General features: G+C 43.2%; 2 protein-coding genes across 3 annotated transcripts in view; both read right to left on the minus strand.

Annotated features, from left to right (window-relative positions):
- Positions 1-1059: 1059 nt before the first annotated feature.
- The window catches only part of LOC5517610, a 32880-nt gene continuing 7406 nt past the window's right edge, over positions 1060-26533 (minus strand). For both annotated transcript variants that reach the window (XM_048727676.1, XM_048727675.1), the window contains exons 6-18: positions 26283-26356; positions 24404-24641; positions 22208-22331; positions 15848-16199; positions 15335-15380; positions 15172-15222; positions 14836-14967; positions 13061-13377; positions 11426-12588; positions 5391-10674; positions 4409-4669; positions 3487-3951; positions 1060-2966 (exon numbers count right to left, since the gene is read on the minus strand). In XM_048727676.1, the coding sequence (XP_048583633.1) occupies positions 2238-2966; positions 3487-3951; positions 4409-4669; positions 5391-10674; positions 11426-12588; positions 13061-13377; positions 14836-14967; positions 15172-15222; positions 15335-15380; positions 15848-16199; positions 22208-22331; positions 24404-24641; positions 26283-26356 (9236 nt within the window). In that variant the 3' untranslated portion in view covers positions 1060-2237. The remainder of the gene's footprint in view (positions 2967-3486; positions 3952-4408; positions 4670-5390; positions 10675-11425; positions 12589-13060; positions 13378-14835; positions 14968-15171; positions 15223-15334; positions 15381-15847; positions 16200-22207; positions 22332-24403; positions 24642-26282; positions 26357-26533) is intronic.
- On the minus strand, positions 18794-20288 carry LOC125563032. The gene has a single exon (XM_048727677.1). It carries the CDS (start codon positions 20184-20186, stop codon positions 19320-19322), a length of 867 nt encoding a protein of 288 aa, XP_048583634.1. The 5' UTR covers positions 20187-20288; the 3' UTR covers positions 18794-19319.

The raw sequence follows: 26533 nt of genomic DNA on the forward strand, positions 1-26533 counted from the left end.
GCCTGAGATATCGAGGCCCAAACACTCGCTATCTACCCCCTAGAACCAACTAGGGTAAATCCAGCCTGAGATATCGAGGCCCAAACACTCGCTATCTACCCCTTGCTAGAACCAACTATGGTAAATACAGCCTGAGATATCGAGGCCCAAACACTCGCTATCCACCCCTTGCTAGAACCAACTATGGTAAATCCAGCCTGAGATATCGAGGCCCAAACACTCGCTATCCACCCCCTAGAACCAACTATGGTAAATCCAGCCTGAGATATCGAGGCCCAAACACTCGCTATCTACCCCTTGCTAGAACCAACTATGGTAAATCCAGCCTGAGATATCGAGGCCCAAACACTCGCTATCTACCCCTTGCTAGAACCAACTATGGTAAATCCAGCCTGAGATATCGAGGCCCAAACACTCGCTATCTACCCCTTGCTAGAACCAACTATGGTAAATCCAGCCTGAGATATCGAGGCCCAAACACTCGCTATCTACCCCCTAGAACCAACTATGGTAAATCCAGCCTGAGATATCGAGGCCCAAACACTCGCTATCTACCCCCTAGAACCAACTATGGTAAATCCAGCCTGGGATATCGAGGCCCAGTAATCTGGGACTCGCTACTCCCGTCAAATATACACATTTTCTTGATATTTAGAAATGTTAACCTTGTACTAGAGGCGCGTTGATTAAAAACCGAAATTCTTGAAATGAAGACGACGCATCGTGTCGAGATTTATTATTATTATCATTTGAATTTTTTAAACATTATATAGATACCACCGATCAAAGGGAGGGTATAGCCCCACCCCCCGTCCGCTGCCTATAGGTTCCAAAGCAAGCTAGCGAAGTTCTCCGCGTTCGCCAATCAATAAAAATAATGATATAAATAAATGTCAGTTTGTTACAAAAAGGGGGGGCAGTTTCGGGGATTTAGTGCCCCTTAGCTTTCCCCTCGAAAAAGCTTTTGAAATAAATAAATATATATATATATATATATCCAAAGGTATATTATATCTTATAGTTAGCGTCCTATCGAGTAAATTACAATTAACTGAAACATACAAATTCCATTCTTTTATTGGCCTAAATGAACACCCTGACAGATTGTTTCACCAATACAATCATGCAAAAATATAGAAATGGAAAAAAATATATAGAAATAAAAAACTTCTGTAAATAACCTGTAAAACAATCCTAAATAAACTAGGATAATATACACGGAACACGGCAAGCATAGATTCTTAAATATATTAAATAGTATCCATAGGGTACGAGATTTCTTTGAAGATCAATTCTTTCAAGATATTTATACATTATAAATCATCTCTATTTTACAAATATACAATGCAGACTAAAACAGCGAAATGACATAAAATCTTGGTAAGCATATCAACCCAGTATTCTTTACAAAGATATCAGAGAAGTACAAGATCATGCATCCACGTGCAATAATTTCCAAAAATTATCTTAGTTATGTGTTATACAAAGAAATTAATAGCTTTCCATCGCATCAACCATCATTTCGGAGACCCAGCGGTCTTTGCGGGCTCACCCCACAGATTTCTACCACAGAATTATATTTTCGCCATTAAAAAAGAAAGGTATTAATTTTATTAACACAGCTATAAGCACAGTACGATGTTTCGATTCAATAAAAAGAAAGTGCCGTGTCCACCAATACAAAGTGTTATAGTGCGACGCACGCTACCGTGTCCACCAATACAAAGTGTTATAGTGCGACGCGCGCTACCGTGTCCACAAATACAAAGTGTTATAGTGCGACGCACGCTACCGTGTCCACCAATACAAATTTTTTATAGTGCGACGCACGCTACCGTGTCCACCAATACAAAGTGTTATAGTGCGACACGCGCTACCGTGTCCACCAATACAAAGTGTTATAGTGCGACGCGCGCTACCGTGGCCACCAATACAAAGTTTTATAGTGCGACACGCGCTACCGTGTCCACCAATATAATGTTTTTCAAGTTAACCAATGAGCGCGCGAGAATCACAGATAATGGATACAAGCTTCTTATGCACACTCAGGCAGTTTTTTTTGTCTCGCTGATTGGCAAATGAAGTTCATATCAATCAGATAGCACGTTTTTCGCATCCTCATTGGTTTAATTGGTATTCTTCATAAAATTGTCAAGGTGACCATGCTAGCGGCGTCGTACAGTAAACTAACGCCATTTCCGTATATTATACGAGACTACACAACTGCCTTCATTATGTCATTTCCTACGAACTCGAATAACTATAGCCCCATAAGGCAATGCGCGGATCGTCTCTAGAGCCTCAACATTGGTCATACCGCGCATGTGCCGTCCATTCACTTCAAGAACCTCGTCCCCAATCTCCAGCCCACTGCGCGAGGACGCGCTGTCCTTAAATACGTACTTGATATAAATAGGCGTGTCCCCATACAATGAGTCCCGTCCACCCCCCACACTAAACCCCAAACCGGACGGCCCCTTCTCCAGTGTTATTTCTTTAACAGACGGTTCTGGGGGAGTCTTTTGAAGTATTTCCTTAAACGCTTTGCCATTCCCTCCGGAGAAGAGACGCTTTTTGAAGCGATCATACGTAGAGTCGGTGTTCTCACGCTCCAGGGTAAGGGGGATTTTTTCTAAAGAAGGCGGATTCACATCGCTTGGACTCATGAGGTTTTTCTTCTTTGGGGACTCCATCTTTGTAGGCCATGCGTCCGACTCTGTGGTGGGCTCTTTCTCGGACGATTTATTGTGCAGGATGTTCAAAGACGACAGTGATAAACTGCGTTTGCGCGGGGAGTTAGAACGTGACACTACCAGCACCACCCTCCTGGGGAGGTTTTGTAACAGGTTAAGAACCTCCTGGTGGGTGAGTCCCTTTGTAGAGCGACCATTCACCGACAGGACCCTGTCCCCTTTTCTGATACGCCCGTCCTTGGCGGCCACGCCTAGGGGCACCACGTGACGCACCTGCAACAAATCAGAATGTGAGATACAAACAATGTGACGTACATGAATTCAATCAGATTATGAGAAACGGGCCACGTGACGTACATGAATCCAATGAGATTGTGAGAGACAGACCACGTGACTTGCTTAAATCAGGAAACATAAGAGACAACAGACCGACCAGCAATGCCAAACGAGGTCGGTATAAAACAATTTGACGACTGTAAAGTCATTTGACGTGATGGGAAGGAGGATGGAAATCGGGTCAACTGTGTGTCCAAAGTGATCAATGGACATTGCAACAGTTCTAATTCAGTCAGCCGCCGCCATTTTAGCATTCTAGAAAACACGAGGGAAAAGCATCCATTTCCATCGAATGATTTGAGGGAGCTATTGCGATATTCTCCATTAAATTTGGTAAATGAAGTACAAAACATCATTTTTAAATGGTTATTTGGAGATTTCCTCGCTTAATTGGTGTTTAAATATTCCTTTATTGCATCGATCACTTCCACTAGCCCCACTCCCAATCCAAACTTACCGTGACATCAATGCAGTTCGTGCCTACTCCTCCGCTGACATGAATCCCCAGGGATCCCTTACTGTCCTTTTTCAATTCCACAGTAAACACATCTGAGTCGCGATCCGCTAGCGCCCATCTCACACTTTTACTCGGCCTCACGTCCTCCTCACTACTGCTTGCCTCCCCCGGAATCCCATCAATGACGGTCACAGGGACGTCATTTTGGCAAAGATTCAGGGTGGAGCTATCACGGTCTGGGTCGTTCTCCAAGTCGTCGGTGTCGAACGATGACATTGTGGAGTAACGGGGGTCGTCGGTCTTGGGGGTCCCGAATGATGATAATGGGCGTGGTCGCATGTCCCGTGCAGATCTTGGGCTTAATGTGACGTCAGTGGCTGTTTTGGGAACTGTGCTCGATTCCACTGCGGTCTGAAACAGCGGTTTGCTATCGTCCACCACTCTACGTCTGCCAAGATTATCGACCTGAAAAAATAATGGCATATATTTCATAAAATATAAGTCCGTAACAAAGTACAATCTTTCTGATTACTCCATTTAAAAAGAAAGAATTGTTTTTTTTCTATTTTTACGAAAGATCTTGTTGATCCACCCTTTGTAATGTGAAGGTACAGGGTGCAGTATGTACAAAAACTTTTATTCCACATGGTTTTGACGCTTGCGATCTTTCCAAAATAACACTTGATCCCTCTCACAACCGTGAAAGCGCCCCTTTAACAAATGGATCTTATTTTTGCCTGCATCAAGTTTAACACTGTGTTTGAGCTTCGTGTTTGAAATAATAGAAACCATCATTATTCTATAAAAAACTCTCCCTGTATTATGAAACTTAATTATAATTAAGTCGCTTTTATCTGGATGCATCGTATTTCACAGTATCTCAAGCGGGTCTAATTTGCTTCTGCAATGAAAATTAACAAACCTCAAGCTCTTCACGATCCTTCTTCCGTGCCACGGTGAGTTTGACCAGCGGCGGCGTATTCTTGAGCACTTCCAGTGCGTATGCATGCGTCACCCCCACCAAACACTCATCGTTGACCTGAAGGAGTTGGTCCCCAGTCCTCAAATGGCCACATTTCTCCGCAGGGGTTCCAGGCTGGATGTCCTTAATGTATAGCATCCCTAGCGGCGTGTCTAGTCCACCAATCACCATCAGGCCAATTCCTTGATCTTCTTTCAACAGCTGGGCACGGGAAGGAATGAATTAGGGACAACTACACAATGACAGCCGTAGGTTGAATGGGGTCTTACTCGGATTGCTAATTTATAAAAAGCGCGCACTGCGCATACAGACAGTTGTCACATAGAATAAGTATGTTAATGACTGAAAACAGAAATGTTGGAAATTGCTTACACAGTTTCCATAAAGTGTTAGTATGTTAATGACTTCGAGAACTACGGACGTGTGGGAAGTTGCTCTGAATCCAAAGTTGAAGAAGTCTTACTCGATTTGATGTATACGGAGCACTGTGTAGTTTACAAAGTAGCATTAGTATGATCTTGGTTATTATGAGATCAAGAACAGGGATTTAGGATGGATTTTGCCTTCTTCAGTAGAAGAAGGCTGGTTAGCAAGGTTTGCGAGACGGAGAACCCCATCTGATGAACGAGTGGCGAGAGGGATGCTCAGTCTGAAGAGACTAGGTTTTTACAACACAGAGAGTGCCGACGAGTACCGCAACAGACATAAGACATAGCACCACCACCGACAATAATACTGTCATCACATAAAAAAAACAGTTGCAATTTATAACTGGGCTACCACAGGTATCCCAGTAATTATTCTTATCAGAGGGAACAGAAACAACACCAACAACAGCAAGGGGAAAAAACAACGAACAAAAAAAAAAAAATGCAACGACAAAAACATAAAACACCATCAGCAACTAAACTAAACACCTTACCTGTATAGATAAAATACCCTCCTCGATGTCAGCTCCCTCATTCCTGGCATTGATCAGCTCCTGGAGGCTGGTCTGTGTACTGATGTGGGGACCCCCTGGTAGTAGATGTGGCAGCGAGGAGGATCGTCTGCGCATGGGCGGTGGTGGACGTCTGACCTCGCTCACTGCAGGCTCAGGAGATGTACCTCGGCTGGAAAGACTTAAGCTTCTTATTACCCTGGGCGAACTAGCCACTGATGCAACAGGAGACAATCTGAGGAAATCCTTGGTTTCCACTTCTTTTTGGTCTTCGAAGAACGATTCATCGTAGAAATGTGACTCCTCAGACTTTGCTTCCGATGGTAAAATGATGGGTTCTTCTATTGGTGAATCGCACTGTACAGAACCTACGGATTGATCACTTAAAGGACTGGTGTTCGTTTCCTCGTTACTAGGTTCTTGGATTTCTACAGGTAGAGGCGGTAACTTAAAGCAAAAGCGAGGGCTTTCCTCGACCGGAAAAGACTCCTCAACCATTGGCTGGCCCAAAAAGTCGGTAGATACGTCATTTCCTAGCTCATCCATGGTGGATGACGATGGGAAGTGTGGTGTGAGCTCCGGTAATTCTGCATTAGTATCCACAGGTCTCTTTAACTCTGTTATGGATGGATGCTCATCCGGCAGGTTGGTATATGTTGAATCGGTTCCTATGAGTTGTAAGGGATTACTCTCAACAGGTTTGTCACTCAAGGTTTGTGTCATCTTAGTATTATCAGCATTGCTTCCAATTAACGGAATTTCATTTCTGGGATTTTGTTTTAGCTTTAGAAAATCGGGCTTTTTAGGAATTGGTGGTTTCTTTGGCTTTGGTTTTTCTTTTACTGCAGTTTCATTTGCCTTTTCATGGCATTCTTGCTGGAATCGTCGTATCGCAGCGAAATTCTCGTAAACTGCTTCCTGGGGTTTATCTTCGCTCTTTTTCCTAGACGACCTTCTCTTCTTACCGAGCTGTGTGGCTAGCTCTTCTTGGAACCCATTGTTAACTGAGACAACAGACTTCCGTTTCGCAGGCTTGTGATCAAAATCCCCCGAGTCGGTCTCATCCCACTCGTCCCAGCTTTCCCCGTCTGAGTACTCCAAAGCGCTGTCGAAGTCGACATCGTCTGTGTCACAAGGTGGGGGTACAGGGGGAGGGGGTGGGGAGGAGTGTCGCCGACTCCGTTTCCCTGCGTAGTTCTTAGAAGGTGATCTTGGTTTGCGTATGACCGCTGTATATATGTCCTCTCCGCCTTCCTTTGTGTAATGGATGCCGTCTATAGAGACCCGTTTATCCAATGGAGGAGGTTTATGCCCAAAAGGAAGTAGGGGTTGTTTGAGAGGCGGGGAAGAGATGGGCTTTTGCTCACTAGAATCATTAATTGACGGAGAACTCAGGTCGCGAGGAGAAACAACTCTCCCTGGCGACTGCGAGCGAGATCTTTGCTTCTTGTCCTTGTTCTTAGACCCAAATAATTTACTTTTCCAAGAACTACTTTTCTTAGAAGACGACTCTGGAGACTCTTCCTTTTTCTTAGAAGGTGACAACGACCGTGCTTCTTTCTTGTCTTTCTTTCCTTCTTTTTTCCATGGAAACCCGTGTTTCTTGCTCGGTGATGACGACCTTTTCTTTGGGCTTTGAGCAGCCATGACTTCAGCATCTATGGGTTCCGACGATGATCTTGATCTTGTAGACGAAAAGGAGCCTCTTCCGTCTGTCCAATCATTTGAGGCCTTCACTGGTGGTGGTGGAGCTTTCCTACCTTTAAGATTGTCAATCACGGGCAAACATGCAACTGGAGTTTTATTGGATTGTAATGATCCACTAGAGTTCAAAAACGCTTGGTTTTCTGCATTCAAACATTCAGGTCCGAAAGACTGTTCATCATTGCGACATAGTGACAATTGATTGTTTTCATCATTTATACTGTCAGCTCTAACAGACTCGTTCGTCGCCTCTTTATTGCGAGACCATGACAAGTGAACGACTTCTTCATAGGGATCAATACCTTCACACGCCGCCTCACTAGTGTTAGACTCAATGCTTTCCTCCATGGTCATCATGTCATCGAGAAAGTCGAGCTCTTGATCTTTGGAAGAACTCGAAGAAGACTCGGGTATGCTCTGAGGGTTCGACTCCATACGAGACAATCTCCGGAAATTTATAACGTCATTTTCCCAAGACGGTTGTTTTACGACGTTCCTAACATTTTGGGCAACTTCAGTGACGTCGGGGGATGTGTGACGTTGTGTTTGGTGGGATTGTTCTGATTTCTTGGTGTCAGTAATCAACTCCGGCTCCATAAGACCCAGTCTGTTCTCTTCTGGACCATCAAACTTTTGTAAGTAGTCTATTTCTTGTGACGAGGCACTCTCTATGGGATGAAAATGCATGGCTGATGTTGTTGCTGTCGATCGAGTAGATTGAGAGGATATATCATATCGCATGAGATCTTCTAGCGTCGCTGTAAAGCTACGTCTCGGCTTGGGTGGTGGAGGTTTCCGTGGAAGGTCATCCTTAGGGTCATCTAACTTCCTGACTGAGTTAAGTGGCCCATTTTTTGACGGTGGTGGAGAACTTAGAAAACTGTCATACTCCTCTACCTCAGGACTACTCGATCTGTCCTTCACTGGACACATCGCTGCAGCATTCGTCGTTGATTCGTCCCTAGAACTCTCGGGAGGGGGAACTTTAGGCGGTGGTGGAGGAGGTAGCATAGCCAATTCTTCATCAGGTAATATATCATCAAGTATTTCCATAGCTCTGTCAAAGCTTGCTTTTCTTGGAAATGTTCCAGGAGAATCTCTAGCGTTTAGACTAACACTTGAATTGTCCGACACTGGCTTCAAGTCCTGTTGCGGGCGAGGGGGTGCTGGGAGGCTTGGACTTGCCTTTTCTATAGCTGTGTCTTGGGAGTCGACTAATCTTGAAGGAGGAGGAGGTGGTGGCGGAGGTAGGCTCGGTTTGGTTGTCGGCTTGCCATGAAGGTTTGCTGACTTTTTATATGCTGGTCGAAGATTTGACTTGTCTGTTGGTTTACTGGGGGGAGGAACTGGAGGAGGCAGGTTAGGATTGTGCCTCTTGGTTTGTGTATCTTTAAGGTCTAATCGCCTTGAGGGAGGGGGAGGGGCCGGTAGAAGACATGATGCATCGCCGTCCAATTCTGGCGGTAGAAGCTCTTCAGGTATTTTAGCGCTCATTTGTTCTGTCGTCTCACATGGAATAGGACTTGTTGGGAGGGGTATGGATTTAAGATTATGTTCAAAATGAGTCTCACAGATTTGGCTACGTTCCAAGACTGGAGGCGATTTTACGGAACCGGAGAACATTACGGGACTTTTCGGTGGCGGTGGGGCTGGGGGTAAACTAGCAATGTCGTCCTCAACTTCTGGAGAAAGGTCGAGTACATCCTTATCAACATCCTGATCCAAGCTAGTGCTCGTGTTAGATAAGGGGAGGTCAGCTAAGGGACGGGCACGAGACAGAACTGGACCGAGGGGTGGGGAGACTACAGGCGGCGGTGGAGCAGGTGGCAGGCTCGCCATATCGTCATCTATTGCAGGAGTTGTCAACTCATTCATGCCCTCACATGCCTTGGGGTCAACCTCCACTTCCCTCCTCCTTAAGGTGAATAGTTTATCACTATCAGCACCAAGTGAACTGTCAACATCGATACTTTGGGAGAGTCCTAGAAGTTTGAGAGCTTTCGGAGAAGCTCTTGGTAGCTGACTATCCGGCTCGCAGGACGGTGGACTTTCTCCTAGCAGCTTAAGTGCCTTGGGGGGAAGCCTTTGAGTGCTGGGTTGGCTTTCTCCTAATAATTTTAGAGCTTTTGGTGGAAGAGGTGTACTCGGTAGCGTTGTGTCAAACACAAGATCAGGGGATGGAGGACTGTGGTGCTTCTTTCTGAGTTTTGGTGAAGCTAATAATATCGGTGATCTCTTTTTTGAGTCCTTGTGAGGAGTGTCCCAAGTGTTATTTGCATCATCTGCTGAAAACATCTTGATGGGACTTGTCTGCTTTTTGTGAGATTTGTGAGCTGGCTTAGATTTTACCTTCAGCTCAGACTTGGTCTTTGGTTTGACACGAGAAACGTCTTCAAAATCATCCGAGAATAAACTTGGGGGGCGGATGGAAGTATCAAAGAGGGCGTGGTCCACAGGTGGGGGTGGAGCAGGGGGTAGACTTTCCAGGTCGTCATTGAATAAGCTAGGAGGTGGGGGTACTCCTTCTGGAAGCCCCTCGTTTTCCCAACCCGGCGGAGCTCCAAAAGAACATTCGTCCTCGCTTTCATCGCCAAATAATGTAGGAGGAGACAGACTTAGACTGTCATCAAGACTTGCATCGATAGATTCTCTCTTGACCGTGTCCGACAAAGCATTATCAACAAATTTTATGTTTTCTTTGACGTCTAGTCTTGATTGTGAATCGGTTTCTAGGAAATCAGTTCTACGTGAAGAAATGGTATCCTGGAAATCATGTTTTGGGGGTGAAGTAGTTTCTTGTAAATCATTGGGTATTTGTAACGAATTCTTTTCTAGCACGTCTGGGGGCTGGGGGGATGTTTGATTTTCTCTGCAGTCCAATTCATTCGTCTCCATCGATTCAGTTGGAGCAACAGAGTCCAGGAATTCGGTTGGTACCGGTGGTGGTGGCGGGAACTTCGGAGGATCGAGGTTTAGTTGCTCGTTCTCAACAGAATCTATGCTATTCGTGGAAATGACAAAGGCTTCTTCCTTTGCAAGCGGACATTCCTCACTCTCTCCCTTAACTCTGCTTTGCCTTTGTAGCCTTGGCGTTATTTGAATTTGTGCTTTATCCTGTGTCTCATTTATCCCCAAGTTCTCAAATACCAAGCACTTCTGTATTTCCGGAGGTTCAGAGGTAGGTTGGGAGGGAACAATATGATTTCTTATGGAATCTTCGGACAACCTTTCTAACTCCTCTAGCACTGGAACCGTTCCTGTCAAGATCTCCGATGTTGGATTTATATTATTTAATGATTCAGCGGAGAAGGCCAACGACGCACGCGCACTCGTGTCCTCCATCAGCGGAACTCTTTCGATGGATACTGGTCGAGGTCTTGTGTCAGTTCTCCTAGTAGCAGACGGCGTCTGTGGGGGAGGGGTGGGTTGGGATACCTCAGGTCCTGCTTTGGCTTCAACCGTGACAATTCCTTTTGGGCATGTCTTTAACAGCTGATTTACTTCCTCCGCAGATTTGTTATCGAGTTTGATGTCGTTGATGGAAAGAAGATAGTCCCCAACCCTAAATGAAAAATAGACAGATAAGAGTTTGTGATTTAAACATTGAAGGAGGGCTGGGTGAGAAGTTCAATTCAAATCCTCAAATAAGTTAATTATTTTCAAGTTTTCTTAGAACCCCTTTAGAAACCATAAAAAAATAAATGTATATTTCGCTTTCATAATTCAAGGCCCTTATTTACCATATCGTATTGTATCATATTATATATATTATATATATTATATATTGACATTTAAATAAATTTCCGTTAAACAGATCTTTGTAATAAACAGAGCTTCAGAATGTCAATAGATTTCTCGTTTGTTATTGTTTACATCTAAAAATAGAACGGTCTATTTGTGAGGAATCTTCAAAATAACCATCCACGAACAAAGTCTGGTACTGGATTGAAAGCATCTCAGTCAGTTACTCGCCTGATATAACAATGGAAATGGATGCCTCGTGTATATCGGAAGCGCAAAATTACGGCCTAAGTCGACTTTCACCGAGAGATCACGTGACTTTTTGGGTGGAAAACGAGCAAGCGCTCTCAAAATAACAACAACAAAAAGCGACTTATTCAGTAGCAACGAATCGGTCATAAAGTCTCTATGTCAGAAACGGCTTATTTTTATAGAAATTTTTTACTTTTTCGTCACTCTCTGGCATGACGGGCGCAGCCATTCCTATCCCCTATTTTGGCTTGAATTTGCCCATCAAAAAGTCACGTGATTTCTTAGTGCATGTCGCCTATTGGTCTTCAAAGGCCTCTTACCTAATATTCCCATCCTTGCCGACAAGTCCAAACGAGGACACCTCCGTCACAACTACCCGCCCACTGTCATTAAGCCCCGCCTTGATGCCAAGACTACGGAACTTTTTCTGGAACTCAATAACAAACGGCTCACATTCATGTCGAACACCGAAAACATACTTTGCCTGGCTCCTCAGCTCCGTCATCTCCATGGCAACAATATCATCACGTGACGTTTTAGACTTTGCAACACGTGATTGTGTTGTATCCATTGCAGCAACCGCTGACCTTGGGCTGCCAATTTGAAGTTGTTTTTTAGGCGAGCGTTCCTTGGGGGTAGTTTTAGGGTAGTCTACGGAGTTGGGCTTCGTTGAGCGCAATTTCGAGTTTTTGATGTTTGAATATCCTTGAATAAGAGGAGGGGGAAGAATCACTTTGCTACCATCTGGGAAAGTTCGAGAAGTTTCTTTACCCTCAGATCCTGAGGTGAAAACACTGTCGCTTCCATAGCTAGTATCAGAATCTAAGGACACTCCCCTGTCCTTGCTGGTATAGGTATTATTGTTGGATATTCTACGAGGCTTTTCTCTGAAGGCCACGTTTGTTGGTGAGTCAGACCTTTCTTCTCTAGAAAGAAGAAGATCATTTTCTGCAGCATGCTCGTCGTCAAAGGGGGGTGGGGTCGGGGGCTTTGATGGCCCCACCAGGGGGCTGTCCTCAGGTTCACTGTTGTAAGACTCTGGGGGAGAGGGTGGGGGAGACAGAGGGGGTTCTGGAGCAAACGCGTCATCGTCATTGTCAACCGAGACATTAGAGTGCTTAGACGTCTTACTGTCTTCAGAAGCAATGGCCTGTTTACCATTCGTAAAATCACGTGAATGTTTTGAAACGTGATCATGTGATTTCAAGTCATTTTTCGGTGGGGGAAGCTTTGGAATCACGCGATTTGAAGATGGCTTGTGGACTTGCGCGACAGCGATGTTTTGATTGGCTGCTTCGCTGGTGAGGTCATGGACGTCACGCAATATCACTAATACAACTTTGTCTGTGGGTTTTTTGAGGATGTGTAACGCAGTGGAATGCGTGACGTTGGTGAGGCTTTCGCCATTCATGGAGATCAGCCTATCACCGGGCTGGAGTTTCCCATTCCTGTCACACACACTTCCGGGGAGAATCCTCCGAACCTAGATCAAGAAAACGTGCACAAGATATAAGAATTATATAAAGGAAGTTGAAAGCAAGATTGATTTAAAAAATAATAATAGAAAAAAAAAGTGAGATGCCCTTATCATCATATTTAAAAAAGTATTACCCTCATCGTCAACAAAAACTAACCCAAATCGACATCATCACTAACCCTAACCTTAACCACAATATTCACCTACCATCAACACTATCAATACAACCTAACCACACCATCACCATCATCATAACACCACCGTGATCATCATTTCCATTATCATCATTACTAGCACACCATCATCATCACAATCACCATCAACATCCTCATTACCACCATCATCTTCATCATGATCATTATTACCATTACCATCACCATCATCATTTCTGTCCATGCCATCCATACTATTAATAAATCCATAGATATCACTTAAAACACAATTTCACCATAATTGTTATCAAGGGAACATTTCTCACCTGGAAGTACCCTTTGAGTTTTCCGAAGCTCGGTACAAGAGACACACCCAGCGAAGCCATAGATTGCTTCTCTATCTCCACCGTCATTTTCGTGAACCCTTCTGGTACAGCATCTGCCTTATTTTCACTCTCTTTGTGTTCGAATGTGTCCTCGGCCCCCTCTAACATGGCGGGGTTACCCCCTCTGATGGGCGTGGCCTGCTTGGCACGGTTCACCTTCATTATCGTAGTAACAGGCAGGTCGCGAAAGATCTTGATGACATCTTCTTGGTCCATATATCGCAGGAAGATTCCATTCACTTCAAGGATCTCGTCTCCTTTAAAGGGAGGGAAAATGCACCAAAATCAGACTCAAGCACCAGCAACAGTGAATGCCGAATGGGCCATGTGCACGAATTGACTTTTTCTTTAACAGGGGATCTCAATGGGGGTATGTACAGGACTCGAAATGATCCCAGGACCCGAAACGATCCCAGGACCCGAAATGATCCCCAAAAGTACCCCAACTGATCCCGGGACCCGAAACGATCCCCAAGAGTCCCCGAAATGAACCCCAAGGAATTGCAGTAATGGACAAACAAAAGGAATGTGGAAGGATTGGCTTTCAGTTTTAAAAACATATGAAACATTTAAGCGTCATTTTTGTCACTATCCAGAAATTTGAATTAACTAAAACCATAGTATTAAGATTTTTATATACGACTGCGCGGGAAATACAGCTTTCGACAGCTTGGTTGAGTCAGCAATTGGGGTCAAATAAAAATTCCCGTGCTGGTAATTTGAAGAACCAGGCGTGAATAAATAATTCATACATAACAAGCCATAAACGAATGTCTCCAAAGATTAGACATGCCTCTGCTTTCCCGTAGGACACGTAGGAAAATGTTTGTTTGTGTTCGGTGAATGAAAGACCTATCATAAAGAGAGATAGAGAGAAATCATGCAGTGGTGTACGCACTACTACATAAGGAAATTCAAAACTCACATATTGCTTTCAACAAAAGCCACATCTCTTAGTATTTTGCAACGGTAGTAAAGGGGTTGTTCGAGTGCATTACTCAGTGTGCTTTTGTCATTCCATCTTCTTGGCCAAACCGGCTGTCGGTAAATATTCGCTTGTGTGAACATGGATTTCGTGGTGAAAAACACGTTTGGTTGTCAAATGAATATAGATTTTTAGGGGTGATGTTAACCGGAAACGAGATTTATAGTGTCAGAGTCATGTGTTGGAACTGCAAATGTTTCGAAGGTCAAATGTTTGGTTGTTCTGAGCAAGGCTGTGCTTTGGCTGTGCTATGTTTATGTTGTACTCCTTTCAGTAGCAATTAAAAGTTGTTTACTTGTTTTGAACTCTGTTTATGGGTTTACCGCCGGGGCAATGTAATAAATAGAAGTATTATATTGGAATTTAAGTCATGTTATTTAGAAATAGATTCGCTGTCAACCCTTAATTATGCTTTAAGAATTGGAAGTGCTTTCTTCTTCTTTCCCTTTGTCCATTACCGCAATTCCGTGGGGTTGATTTTGGGGACTCCTCGGTATCGTTTCGGGTCCCGGGATCAGTTGGGGTACTATTGGGGATCATTTCGGGTCCTGGGATCGTTTCGGGTCCTGGGATCATTTCGGGTCCTGTACAGGTACCAGAATTACGGTTAGACTGTAGGCGTTTTACGTTTAACGGTTGAAAAGAATAGACTTCTTTATCACAGTTAGAGGTTACTTTTCTCTCTCAAATTTACGCTTAGCGCAAGTTTATCAATGACTATCGATCATACCTGGTCTGAGCCCGCCGCTGACACTCTGGGCCTGGTCAGCGGACTTTCCACTAGCAACGCTCTTGATAAACACACCCTCAACGACAGTAGAACCACGTGACTTGTCAATTGTCACGCCCATACCAAGCTCACCTGTCAATTAAATGTAGGATGGTGAACATGCCTTATTTTGTAAGGCCTGTGTGTCGCTATTATGAACGTTTTTCTAGTTCTCTGTATGCCTTATTTTTCAGAACTATCTCGGTTTTCTTTATTGTTCTGTGTGTTGACAGTATTTTTTGTTTGTTTATTTATACAAGTTTGTCTGTCAGCATTATTATTGTTGTAATAACTTACCTGTTGCAAGCTTCTTTAGTGTCACCATTTCAATTTGAGAATGCTTTTTGGCTGCAAAAAGTGACAGATCGAAATGAACTTTAGCCACATCTAGGTAATTTATATTCCAGCATCTAAATTACATAAATAAAACCAATATCTACTCTGTTGAACAAAACCTTACCAGCCGATGAGAGCGCACTCTCTTCCGGATGAAAGACACGTCCAGTCTGTGTAGAAAAGAAATACTTTTGTTATTGATAAGCCGTACTAACAATACCACATTGAATAAAAAGTCAAAATGGTTGAGTCACGGGATATTTGATGAAAATGATTCAACGGTGTGACGGTGTTAGGTTGGAATGGTTTGCCAGACTGTTTGCAGATTAACAATTAATTGAATAACACATTCATTTTTCCATGCTGCATTGCAATAATCTTCTCAGGGTGTTTTGCGTCAATCTAACCATGATGCATTGCAAATAATCTACCCGAAATGCGTCGCATCAATATACCTAGGATGCATTGCGACAATCTAACCATGACGCATTGCAAAAAATCAACACGGGATGCATCGCATTAGTCTACCCAGGATGTATTGCGCCAATCTACCCAGGATGCATTGCATTAATCTACCCAGGATGCATTGCTTTCTTACGGATATTCTAGGATTAATGCTAGCCTCACAAAGCCCTACCTTTACATTTTCCTCTGTTTTTGGGACGAATGGTAGCAGCGCCTCATTGGATGATGATATGCTCATGATGTCATCAAACGATTCCCCAGACTCCTGTGCTCTGATTTTATCCGATGGGATCCCTGTGGTTGGAGGCCGACGCATCTTTTTATCCAATAGATTTCGTTCACTGTTCATCTTCTCCAGGGCAGTGTTCAGGTGGCTAGGCAACGCTTCGGCTTGTTGGTGCTCTGCCTTAATGACACGAAGTGTGATTTTTCCCGCGGGTAGGGTGTTTAGAAGCTGGTAGGTCTTCTCTATACCTGTCGTAGATATGTTTTTCTCGTTAACCTCCATGAGCTGGTCACCCTTGCTGTGAAGGAGATAAAAGGGATGAGAATGGCGGATTTAGATGATGCTGACGGGGTGGCAACGGTGGTGGGGGATGTTATGATGACGATGGTGGTGGTGATGATGATGATGACGATGGGGGTGGTGATGATGATGATGATGATGACGATGGTGGTGGTGATGACGATGACGATGGTGGTGGTGATGATGATGACGATGGTGGTGGTGATGATGATGACGATGATGGTGGTGATGACGATGACGATGATGATGGTGGTGATGACGACGATGATGACGACGACGACGATACTAAAGTGCGTTGAATTTGGCTGGGAATACACCGTGTACTCCGGGAATGGCGGGTACTTCTACTCTTAATACTACTACTGCTACTGTTAATATTATTACTATATAATAACAACAACAACAACAACAACAACAACAACAACAACAACAACAACAACAACAACAACAACAACAACAACAACAACAACAACAACAACAACAACAACAACAACAACAACAACAACAACAACAACAACAACAACAACAACAACAACAACAACAACAACAACAACAACAACAACAACAACAACAACAACAACAACAACAACAACAACAACAACAACAACAACAACAACAACAACAACAACAACAACAACAACAACAACAACAACAACAACAACAACAACAACAATAATAATAATAATAATAATGTCAACAGTAGCAGTAGTAGTAAGAGTAGATGTACCCGCCATTCCCGGAGTACACGGTGTATTCCCAGTCAAATTCAACGTAAATTAGTAATGCATTCATGCAATACCCGCTATATCCGCCTTATCCGGAGTACACGGTGTATTCTAAGCTAAGTTGATGTGTTTTGTTGATGAATTCATGCAATAACCGCTATACCCGCCATACCCGGAGTATCCGGTGTATTCTAAACAAACTTGAACGTTGATTATGAATTCAGTCTCGACCTCATGCTTAATCTATTCCATTCAACAATACTATGACATTAGTAGTAACTGTAAGTTTCTTACGATTTAGAAATCGTTCAACTTTGTTCTGAATACACCGGGTATTCCGGGTTTGACGGGTATAGCGGGAACTGATCGAATTTAGTACTCTTGTGTTAGTTTGTAAGTAGAATCATAGCGGGTGTTGTTTCACGCATGTTGTTGTGAGAAATGCATACTTTTGTTTTATTTCTACTGTGTTACGTAATCATCTTTGTGTTCCCTATTGAAAATGAACAAACAACCGTCTTACAATGGCATTACTGAAACTACCCAATGATAACGCAATGTGGCTACTCTATATAAAGAGACAGAAAGAGGCAAGAATCAGTTCATTCACTATGAGTAAGCCGTGCTCTCAGCTCAACAGCAAGCTCATAAGGGATGCGGCCGAATGCCACCTCGTCGGACCAATACAGAACCACTGTTCTGTCATATCATTTAAATGCATCTGGAGGGTAGATGAAATAGAAAACGCGTGGTCGTGGATTTGTTCAAAAAGAGAAGAATGCGATACAGCGCTGGCGAAACTTAAAGTCTCATTTTTCTTCTCTGCCATAAGCACGTCTAAGCTAAAGCAAGCTAAAATGTCTGAAGAGGTAAGATTGTTAAAACTATATAAAGATATTTTTTTCGCTATTTACTTTCTTTAAATATACTTTTTTTTTTTTTTTTTTGCAGGCAGCAAACGAAGAGTCAGGACGAGATGACGAGGAGACGGTCGTTGCATCTCAAGTTTCTACGCCGGGGAAGCAAATATATCCTGCGATTTCCTACTGGGTTGCATGCCAGATTGCCTTTTTAGATGGAGACGAGGATAACTATTCTGGCAGTGACGCAGAGACGTTCAACAAAATGGAAGCTGAGTATCGCAACTGCCAGCCTTTCAGCATGCGAAAGCGACAGCTCAACATTTTACTAGAGAAGATGAAAGGAGAGAGGAGTATGCGCCAGCAACTAAACAAGGCCCGTAAATCTAAAATGCTGAAAAGCCGAAGTAAAGGCTGGTGGATCTGGGAGTTCCACACAAATTGCTGGAATTATTACCGGAAGACCCCGAAAATGCAATGCCCGAGGAAATAATCGTGGAACTAGGCCGGATTAGATAGGATAACCAGAAGTCTGAGGCTGAGCAAAGGAAAGTCATGGCAAGAGCGGCATTCGAGAGCCATTGGGTGCGAGCGACTGAGACTGAGCTGCACCGATGTTCGTCGAGATTGCAATCAATCTCGGGAACGAGGCGTTGAAAAGCGCTAAAGCGTTGGTGCAACTTGTTAGCGACAAGCTCAAAAGTCAGCATACCAACACTGGTACTCTGGCTTGCGAGACGGCGATTGAGGAAAGACGGAAGGCGTGAATCAGCTGGGGGCTCCTCGACCAACGATGTGCGCATTTGTAGCTAAACTTATGGGATCCGCTACCAAGCTGCGACGATGAGGCAGACAGTGACCAATATTCTTTGGTTCGAGACAGCGGATGCCCATCCCAGACACACACCCCTCCTCGCCAAGGCTCAAGTGACGATATGCCAGAGATAAACATGTGTTTTTGTTACCTTTTTGCTGATCAAATTATTCGAGCCTTTCACGCTTTTTTAGATACCAAAGAACCCATCATGGAGCCCAAAACCAAACAGATGGGAATCACCAGGGATATAATTGATGGCATTCACTACACCGGCCAAGCGCCGTTCCCTCACCCAGACTCCCAAGGGACGACGCAACCGACTCAAGTTTCGTAAACCGCAACCGACAGACAAAGGGCAAACAAGACTTGACGGTTTTCTCAGCCAAATGTAATCTTTTTAATGTTCTGTAAACACGATATTCTTCCTGATACTCTGCATAACAAAGTCGCCATAAAGTCTGAATAAAGTCGTGTGCCTGCATATACGCACAACGCTACGTAATGACACCAATTGTCAAGATTACTTAAGAGATTAAAGGTATTTTACCTACACAAATACAATTAAGGGTATTCGTAATGCACACTTTGTAAGACGCTTGTTAGTCCGATCTTGTGGCGTGATACATTCAGTTTTACTAAATACAAAGAAACATGTCGAAACGCCAAAATTAGAATGACTGTAAGTACATCATGTCCCACCTAGCCTTTCCTGTCCACTAAGTGGCTACCATGGTGCCGTATTTTCTGTTTACTCGATTGAGCAACGAGTTGGGGCTCCTCCCTTTTTGGAAATGGAAGTCGGGGTCTCTTAAGATCGAAGTCCACTGCCCGAACCCGTATCTTTTGAGACCAACTTTAAGATACTTGTCCTCTTCGGGCGTAAATAAAAGCGATTTTCTGCGAGCCGGGCATAGTTCTGTCATCAAAAAAGCGTCTTCGCGCTTCTGCTTTGCCGGTAGTTTTCGGGCTGAAGGCTTCATTCTCGCTGCTGGCGGTGTGGAGATTTCTTGAACTTCGTCCGTTGAAGAGCACGACTTCGTGCAGTCGTCTTGATCCTCTGAAGAGTTTGAAAGGTCGGAGAGCCTCGTTAGAACCTCTTTGTCCAGCTTGGTGCCACTGTCGCCGTGTAGTTTTTCGAGGCATTCGCGCGCCTTTGTGGCGACTTCGCGTGAACGCTGCTTGCGACAGTGCACTTTGGCGACGTTCGAGCTGTGCTTCTGATCTTCAGAGATGGCGCTTTGATCGGCACTTTTTAGCACTTTACAGCTAGACGTCTCGACGATTTGTCGGTATCGTGTGGGGTGAACATACTTGCCAGTCGCTTCAAACACAAGTTTGCTCATCAGCTCACCGAGCTTGTTGTGCTGACCCCCGTTTCTCGTAACTAGGACGTACTCACACTTGGGTTTGAGTAGCGGGCGAATGTAAGTTATGTATCCCTCGAGCACACTCGTGTTTGTGTCGGTCAGAAGGAGCGAGTCGAAGCCGTACTTGCCCGCTGTTTTGAACATTTTCTGGTCGACAAAACCTCCGTTAGTCTTGGCAGTGCGCACCATGTCCACAGTCAGATACTGATACGTCATTGGCCGCGATCCCTTGACTTGGATAAACAGATAAAGGGCGAGAAATTTAGTGGCAAACGACAGATCAAACGGAGACGCCCTGTCGGGCGTGTCCTTGCACGTTCTCAGCAAGTATGTGTCCGTCGTAGACAGCCCTCTAAGCACCGCTTCCGATGCTCCGTTTACTTTCCTGTAGGTTACTAATTCTGCAATGGCGTCCAGGTATCCGATTCGACCGGCATGACCCAACTGCCACTCGCTCTGCATTGAATCGGCAAATTTGAAAAGTAGATTAGGCGAACACAAGCAAAAGTCCACAATATCTAATGTGAGATGATCTTCGTCCTCGCTGCAAAATTTCAGAAACTTCAAGCATTTGCTAACCAGTTGCTGCGCTTGTCGATCACTTTTGCAGCCCCCACCACTGCCCTTGAGCCACGCGGTGAATTGTTCAGCAAACGTGCAAGACATTTCAAACGATGGGACGCCATTACTTGAACGTCGTTGCCCCTTCTCCTTTTCCATTTGGCTTCGAGAAGCTTCGATGTCTGAGTCGCTGGGTTTCTCATCAAAGTAATAAAACCATGGGTGCTTTTTCTTGACATGTTTTCTACACCCTCTTTGAGTTCCAAACCCATCGTTATGGCAGTCTGGTACAGGGCAGTGAAACAGCCCGTCATTTTCGTCTTCTTCTAAGTGCATTCTTTTTGGTTTCTTCGCAGCATTTGGGAGAAGCGACCAGTTTATCACATTACCCTGCTTTACCATCTCTTGTCAGCAACGGTTAATGCGAGAATGAGAAACGTATGCGGCGTACCGTATGTTTAATGATATCAAATACGTGAAAAGAGCCAATCAATCACTGCCACGCGACAGCCTCGAAATAGTGGCAGCAGTCTATTGGTTGGGCACGATAAACCAAAATGGCATGCCCTTTTGCACAGCTTGTGCGAGTCTAGGCATCGCTTTGAAAGATCATATCTTTTGAGATTGAGAAACAAAACCATAGGTGCGGAACTTTTGTTCATGTTTTCGAAAAAGGGAACACCCCACTTCGGTCCATTGTGGCCCTTTTGTTGTTCCTTTTCGCAAAGAAACGGCACTATTTAGGCCAAATCGGTCCCACTGTTCCTATACTTTGAACCACTTAGGAACAGGCGTTACAAACAAGTCCTTTTGTTCCGTTCCGAAGCGTGCCATTAGCGTTCCGATTCTTCACCTCTAAACGGAACAACCGTTCCGTTAAGTGATAATTTATTCAGTTCCTTTCGCGGATATAGGAACACAACAAAAAACACGCAGAACTGTTTTCGAATTTTAAAACGTCTCGTGTGTAGCTCAATCAAAATAAACCTCAAACGCGAATAGAGCAAGCCCTCATAAACTACCTCAAGCAGTATCAAGGTAACTTTGGTGTTCTATCGTTGCGCATACCGAAATTAAATACAGAATAATCAAATTAGGGAAACGTATATGACTATATTGGTGATGATGGTGTAGGTGTTGATGGTTGTGGTGATGGTTGTAATGATGGTGATGGTTTTAATGATGGTGATGGTTGTGTGGTGTTGGTGATCGTGGCTGTAGTAATGATTATGATGATGGTGGTGATGATGATGATGGTGGTGGTCGTGGTGGTGGTGGTGGTGATGATGATGATGATGATGATGATGATGATGATGATGATGATGATGATGATGATGATGATGATGATGATGATGATGATGATGATGATGGTGTAGATGGTGGGGGTTGTGATGGTGGTGATGGTGACTATGATGGTGATGATGGTGTAGGTGGTGGTGCTAGTGGTAATGATTAAGGTGATTGTGATGATGACGATGGTGGTAATGATTATGATTATGATGACAATTACAGCAGCCTAGATTAGAAAGCGACTAGCTACATCACTTTTTGGAGACGGTCACTTTGCCAGGGCTTTAACTAAAGTTTTTAACTAAAAAAACTTGCGTCATTTGAAAGTTAAATAAGAGTACACTTATATTAGAATAAAATGACAACAATTGCCTTAGCAGCCTTACCTGAGCCTGCCATCAAGGGCAGCGGGTGACCCCTCTACTAAATACTGTATGAACAACCCCTGTTTGCCATTCAGCTCTGCAGGGGGCGTAGAACCTAGTCCAACACCAAGGCTGGTATCTGGCTCTGTAGAGAGAAAGAATTATCTGATCAGCAAAACTATAAAGAGAGCATTCTCTTTTGATAAATAAATAAATGGCCCCATTTCAAGGCCAAGGAGGGTGACAAAGGGAGATCAAAACGATGCAATGTGGGATGACCAAGGGTGATATAAACGATGCAATGTGGGGTAACCAAGGGTGATAAAAAAGATGCCATGTGGGGTGACCAATGGAAATCAAAACGAGCTAAAGGGGAATGACCAAGGGAGATAAAAACGATGCAATGTGGGATGACCAATGGAGATAAAAACGAGCCAAAGGGGGTTAACCAAGGGAGATCAAAACGAGATGAAGGGGGGTGACCAAGGGAGATCAAAACGAGCTGAAGGGGGGGTGACCAAGGGAGATCAAAACGAGCCAAAGGGGGGTGACCAAGGGAGATCAAAACGAGCTGAAGGGGGGGTGACCAAGGGAGATCAAAACGAAATGAAGGGGGGTGACCAAGGGAGATCAAAACGAGCTGAAGGGGTGTGACCAAGGGAGATCAAAACGAGCTGAAGGGTGGGTGACCAATGGAGATCAAAACGAGCTGAAGGTAGGTGACCAAGGGAGATCAAAACGAGCTGAAGGGGGCGGGGGTGACCAAGGGAGATCAAAGCGAGATGAAGAGGGACCAAGGCAGATAAAAAAATGCAACGAGCCAAAGGGGCTGACCAAGCAAGATCCAAGCAAGGGGAAGGGGTGACTGAGAATTGTTACAGATGGACTAAAAAATTGATTAGAGGTCTCTTATAATGAGTTATCAGCAGTGTGTTCTTTGTTTGTAAGAGGAACCTGAAAATAATAAAAAATGTGTTTTGTTGTTGAAAATGATGGACAATAATAACTTCCAGCAGTCCTTTGGCCTTCTGGGTCATTTTTTTTTAGTCAGAGAAACGAAATGTGTTAATTCTGTTTTGTCGGTGCGCTAGTAGGCAAACGAATTTAAAAACTTAATCTAAAATAAGAAAAATCAAGAGAGCATAAGATAAGACACTTTGGTATTACCCGCGCGCCATGTCGATTGATTCCGAATCTGGCTATTTTTAGTAACCACCACCCCACCACTGCGCGTGAGCATTTTTACTCACCCTACCCCCGCGCTTTGGCATTTGCATCTTGTTGTTTGCTCCTGTTTTGTGACTTGAAACCGTAAAAAAAACCTATTTGCACTAATAACATCGAACATTTCATTCTAGCATCAAGGATACAGGCAGTTGCGGTTTATCAAGGGGGTGTAGTACTTCGAGAATTGCAAGATTGCGAAAACGTGTAAAAAAAGAGACTTTCTGCTTCTTGACTTTTATGACCTAAAATGTTGAAACCCTATACTTTTTAGAGAAAAGTATTACTGAGGCAGATTTGAACATTGAAATTCGAAGACTATTTTTTGTTTTTAGTGAAAAAGGGTGTACTAGAATATAATAATGCACTATATGGTAATTGCATGGGTGTACTAGAATATAATAATGCACTATATGGTAATTGCATGCTGGCTACAACTCTGCTTTTTCATGTTTTCAAAAATTCATCTTTCTCACGGATTTTAAACTACCTAGTATTGTTAAACAAAAAGTGGTATTTGTATTGGACATACAAACAATCCCTTGTTAAAAGCTGAAAGGCAATCATATTGATATCCGGGAATAGAAATTCGTACACTAAGCGACAAAAAGTGATTTGTTTGACGAGGATAAAACCTAACACCTCTAATTGCGGAGAACAAATCAAATACAGACAAAACAAGGTCGCTAAATTGCTTAATCCTTTAATCTTTGAACCATCGCGGAAATAACAAGTTTTCAATAATAACATCGAATATTAAAGCGTATAGGTGATATCAATTTTAACGTTCAACTTATTCTATTTTTTAAAATTTTAATTGAATCCCTAAGATCAAAAAAGTTTTTCAACTAAGGTCATGATGTATCATCAATCTCGACCACAGGAAATCGCATCAATGCACCTGGTGAAAACTGCTAAATGGCGAAAACGGAGAAACTTATAGAGCTTCAGTTTCGCTGAATTACTCTTTATGAGCTCGAGTTTAAATGTTACCTTTGTGAAGTACGATTTCTGTGTGTTTGGCTTTCTTGTTTTTCTTATGCCTCAGTCGCCGTAGCATTGTCGGTGAGTCTTGTGCGCTGGAACTTGAAGACTCCGCACAAGTTTCTCGTTCTTCGCTAGATCGTCTTTTAGTGTGTGGCGAGGGTTCGGGAGTGTTGAAGGTTGAAGCGCTCGGGAGCCCTGAAGCCCCGGTACGCACTTTGATAGTAACAACACCACGTCGAATATTCTGAAGAGTTAATTATTGCGAAAGATTTAGCGTATTCACCTGTCCCGGTTTCGGCATTTGTGAAGCAAAAACAATGTGCCATGCAAATATAGAACCAAGCGTATTTAGCTTGCACAAAAACAAAGAAACAAACAAAGTTTTTTTTTAAGTTCAGACGAAAAACTATCAGTGATGAATGAAAAGATGTTTATTTATGTTTTGGTTGTGTATCTTCGCAGGAAACATGCAGGGGTCGAGCTCTGTCAGTTAATTATTGGAGCTGGCATCAAATACTTTACTTTTCTTGACAAAAGGTGCAAGGGGAAATACATAGGAGGCCAGGTGAAATGAATTATTTGCTTGAAACCAAGCTGTCATGTTGAGCGGAAAAACTCGCAACTCGTTATCTAAATGGAAAATAGTGTAAGTGTATAGTTTTAAGTGTAAAATTGTATAATTATAAGGGCTTATATTTTTATAGTAAAATAAAATAAAAGTTAAATATACGCATACATTCGAAAACCCCGTCTGTTTTCGTTTTTTGGTAAAATCGAGTACAAACATTAAATATAATGCCTAAAACTGGTACATCATGCATGAAGGATAAGAACGATACATTTAAAAATGTAACGGTAGCCTGCTGAATGAGTCGAGAAAGCAAATTAGATTTGTTTTAAGGTTTCCATATGATAAAGTTCTAATAGCAAATGTCATTCCTTCATTAGATACAGAACATGCGATCCCGGTAGCCCCATTGTCATTTCCCACCATTCAAAACGTCGTTCCTCAACTTTATTTTGCTAAAAATCAGGTTTAAAGACTGACTTTGCAAGAGAGCGCCCGTAAGAGCATGCTTCTTTTTGTTGGGCCTACAGAAAATCATTACTAGAACAATATGTTTAAAGTTATAACAAAAATATCATATTTGTATATTTTATACTGAGAAATATTGTTTTATGAAAAAAGAGGCACTAGAAAAGACAGCAGTTATATTTCATTTGATTTCTTTTTGTATTTATTCATTTTATTTCTAGATATTCTTTATTATAAAATACTTTTTTAATCTAAAAAAACTTATTCACTCTACGGGAAATAATACAAAATAGAAAATGGTATATCATAATGCACAGTTTATATCGTTATTGGGGACGCACGGAAAAATCGGAGCTTATGATACAGTCACGATTTGATATTTCCATGTTGTACAAGTGTGCGCCAGCGGTATAAGCGACAGAAAGAAGAAATCCAAGCCTAGTCGCTTGCGCTCTGTTCGGGTTTCCTATGACGGCAGTGAAGCAAAAGAGTCTCGGGAGTGTCAACTCAGAGAAAAGGGTTAGAGGAGAGGCTGTTGGGTTATGTCACATTATCAACCACAGGAAACCGAAAAGAACGCCACTGACTTCGGGATTCCTGTATCGCAAGTGAGACAAGAGAGGCTCGGGAGGATCAACCCAGAGAAGAGGGTTATATAAGCACGTGACGTTATTTTATCAACCACAGGAAACCCGGCGTTCTCTAGGGTAGTCTATAAAAGCCTCTTCCACAGGCATCTCGATCGAAAGAAAAGGCTATTTTGGGCTTTTCTCCTCTCTTCTCTTTAAACATGCGTGTTTTAAGATGTCTTAGATGTCATATATACATTGTTAAAGTCGATTTCCTTACCTTGAAGAAATCTAGCGCTTCTCGATGAGTGACAGACGTCATGTCAGAGCCATTAACGGACAATACCTCATAACCTGAAAAGAAGGAAATTAAAGAAGGCCGATCACGCCGCTATCTTATGATCCCGCTCAATGCCGAGTGACTCGAAAACAATAACAAAGGAGTGGTTGATCGACATTCACAGAGTATCGAGCAATTCTCAACATCTAGTACCACCAAAATTAATGACGGCGAAAAGAAAATCTAAAGAA

Source organism: Nematostella vectensis, chromosome 5 (genome assembly GCF_932526225.1).
Source record: "Nematostella vectensis chromosome 5, jaNemVect1.1, whole genome shotgun sequence".
NCBI classification, from domain to species: Eukaryota; Metazoa; Cnidaria; class Anthozoa; order Actiniaria; family Edwardsiidae; genus Nematostella; species Nematostella vectensis.

Bases quoted from the DNA above. Each gene is read 5' to 3' on its own strand.
- LOC125563032 (XM_048727677.1), bottom strand. From the start codon at position 20,186: ATGACGTATCAGTATCTGACTGTGGACATGGTGCGCACTGCCAAGACT.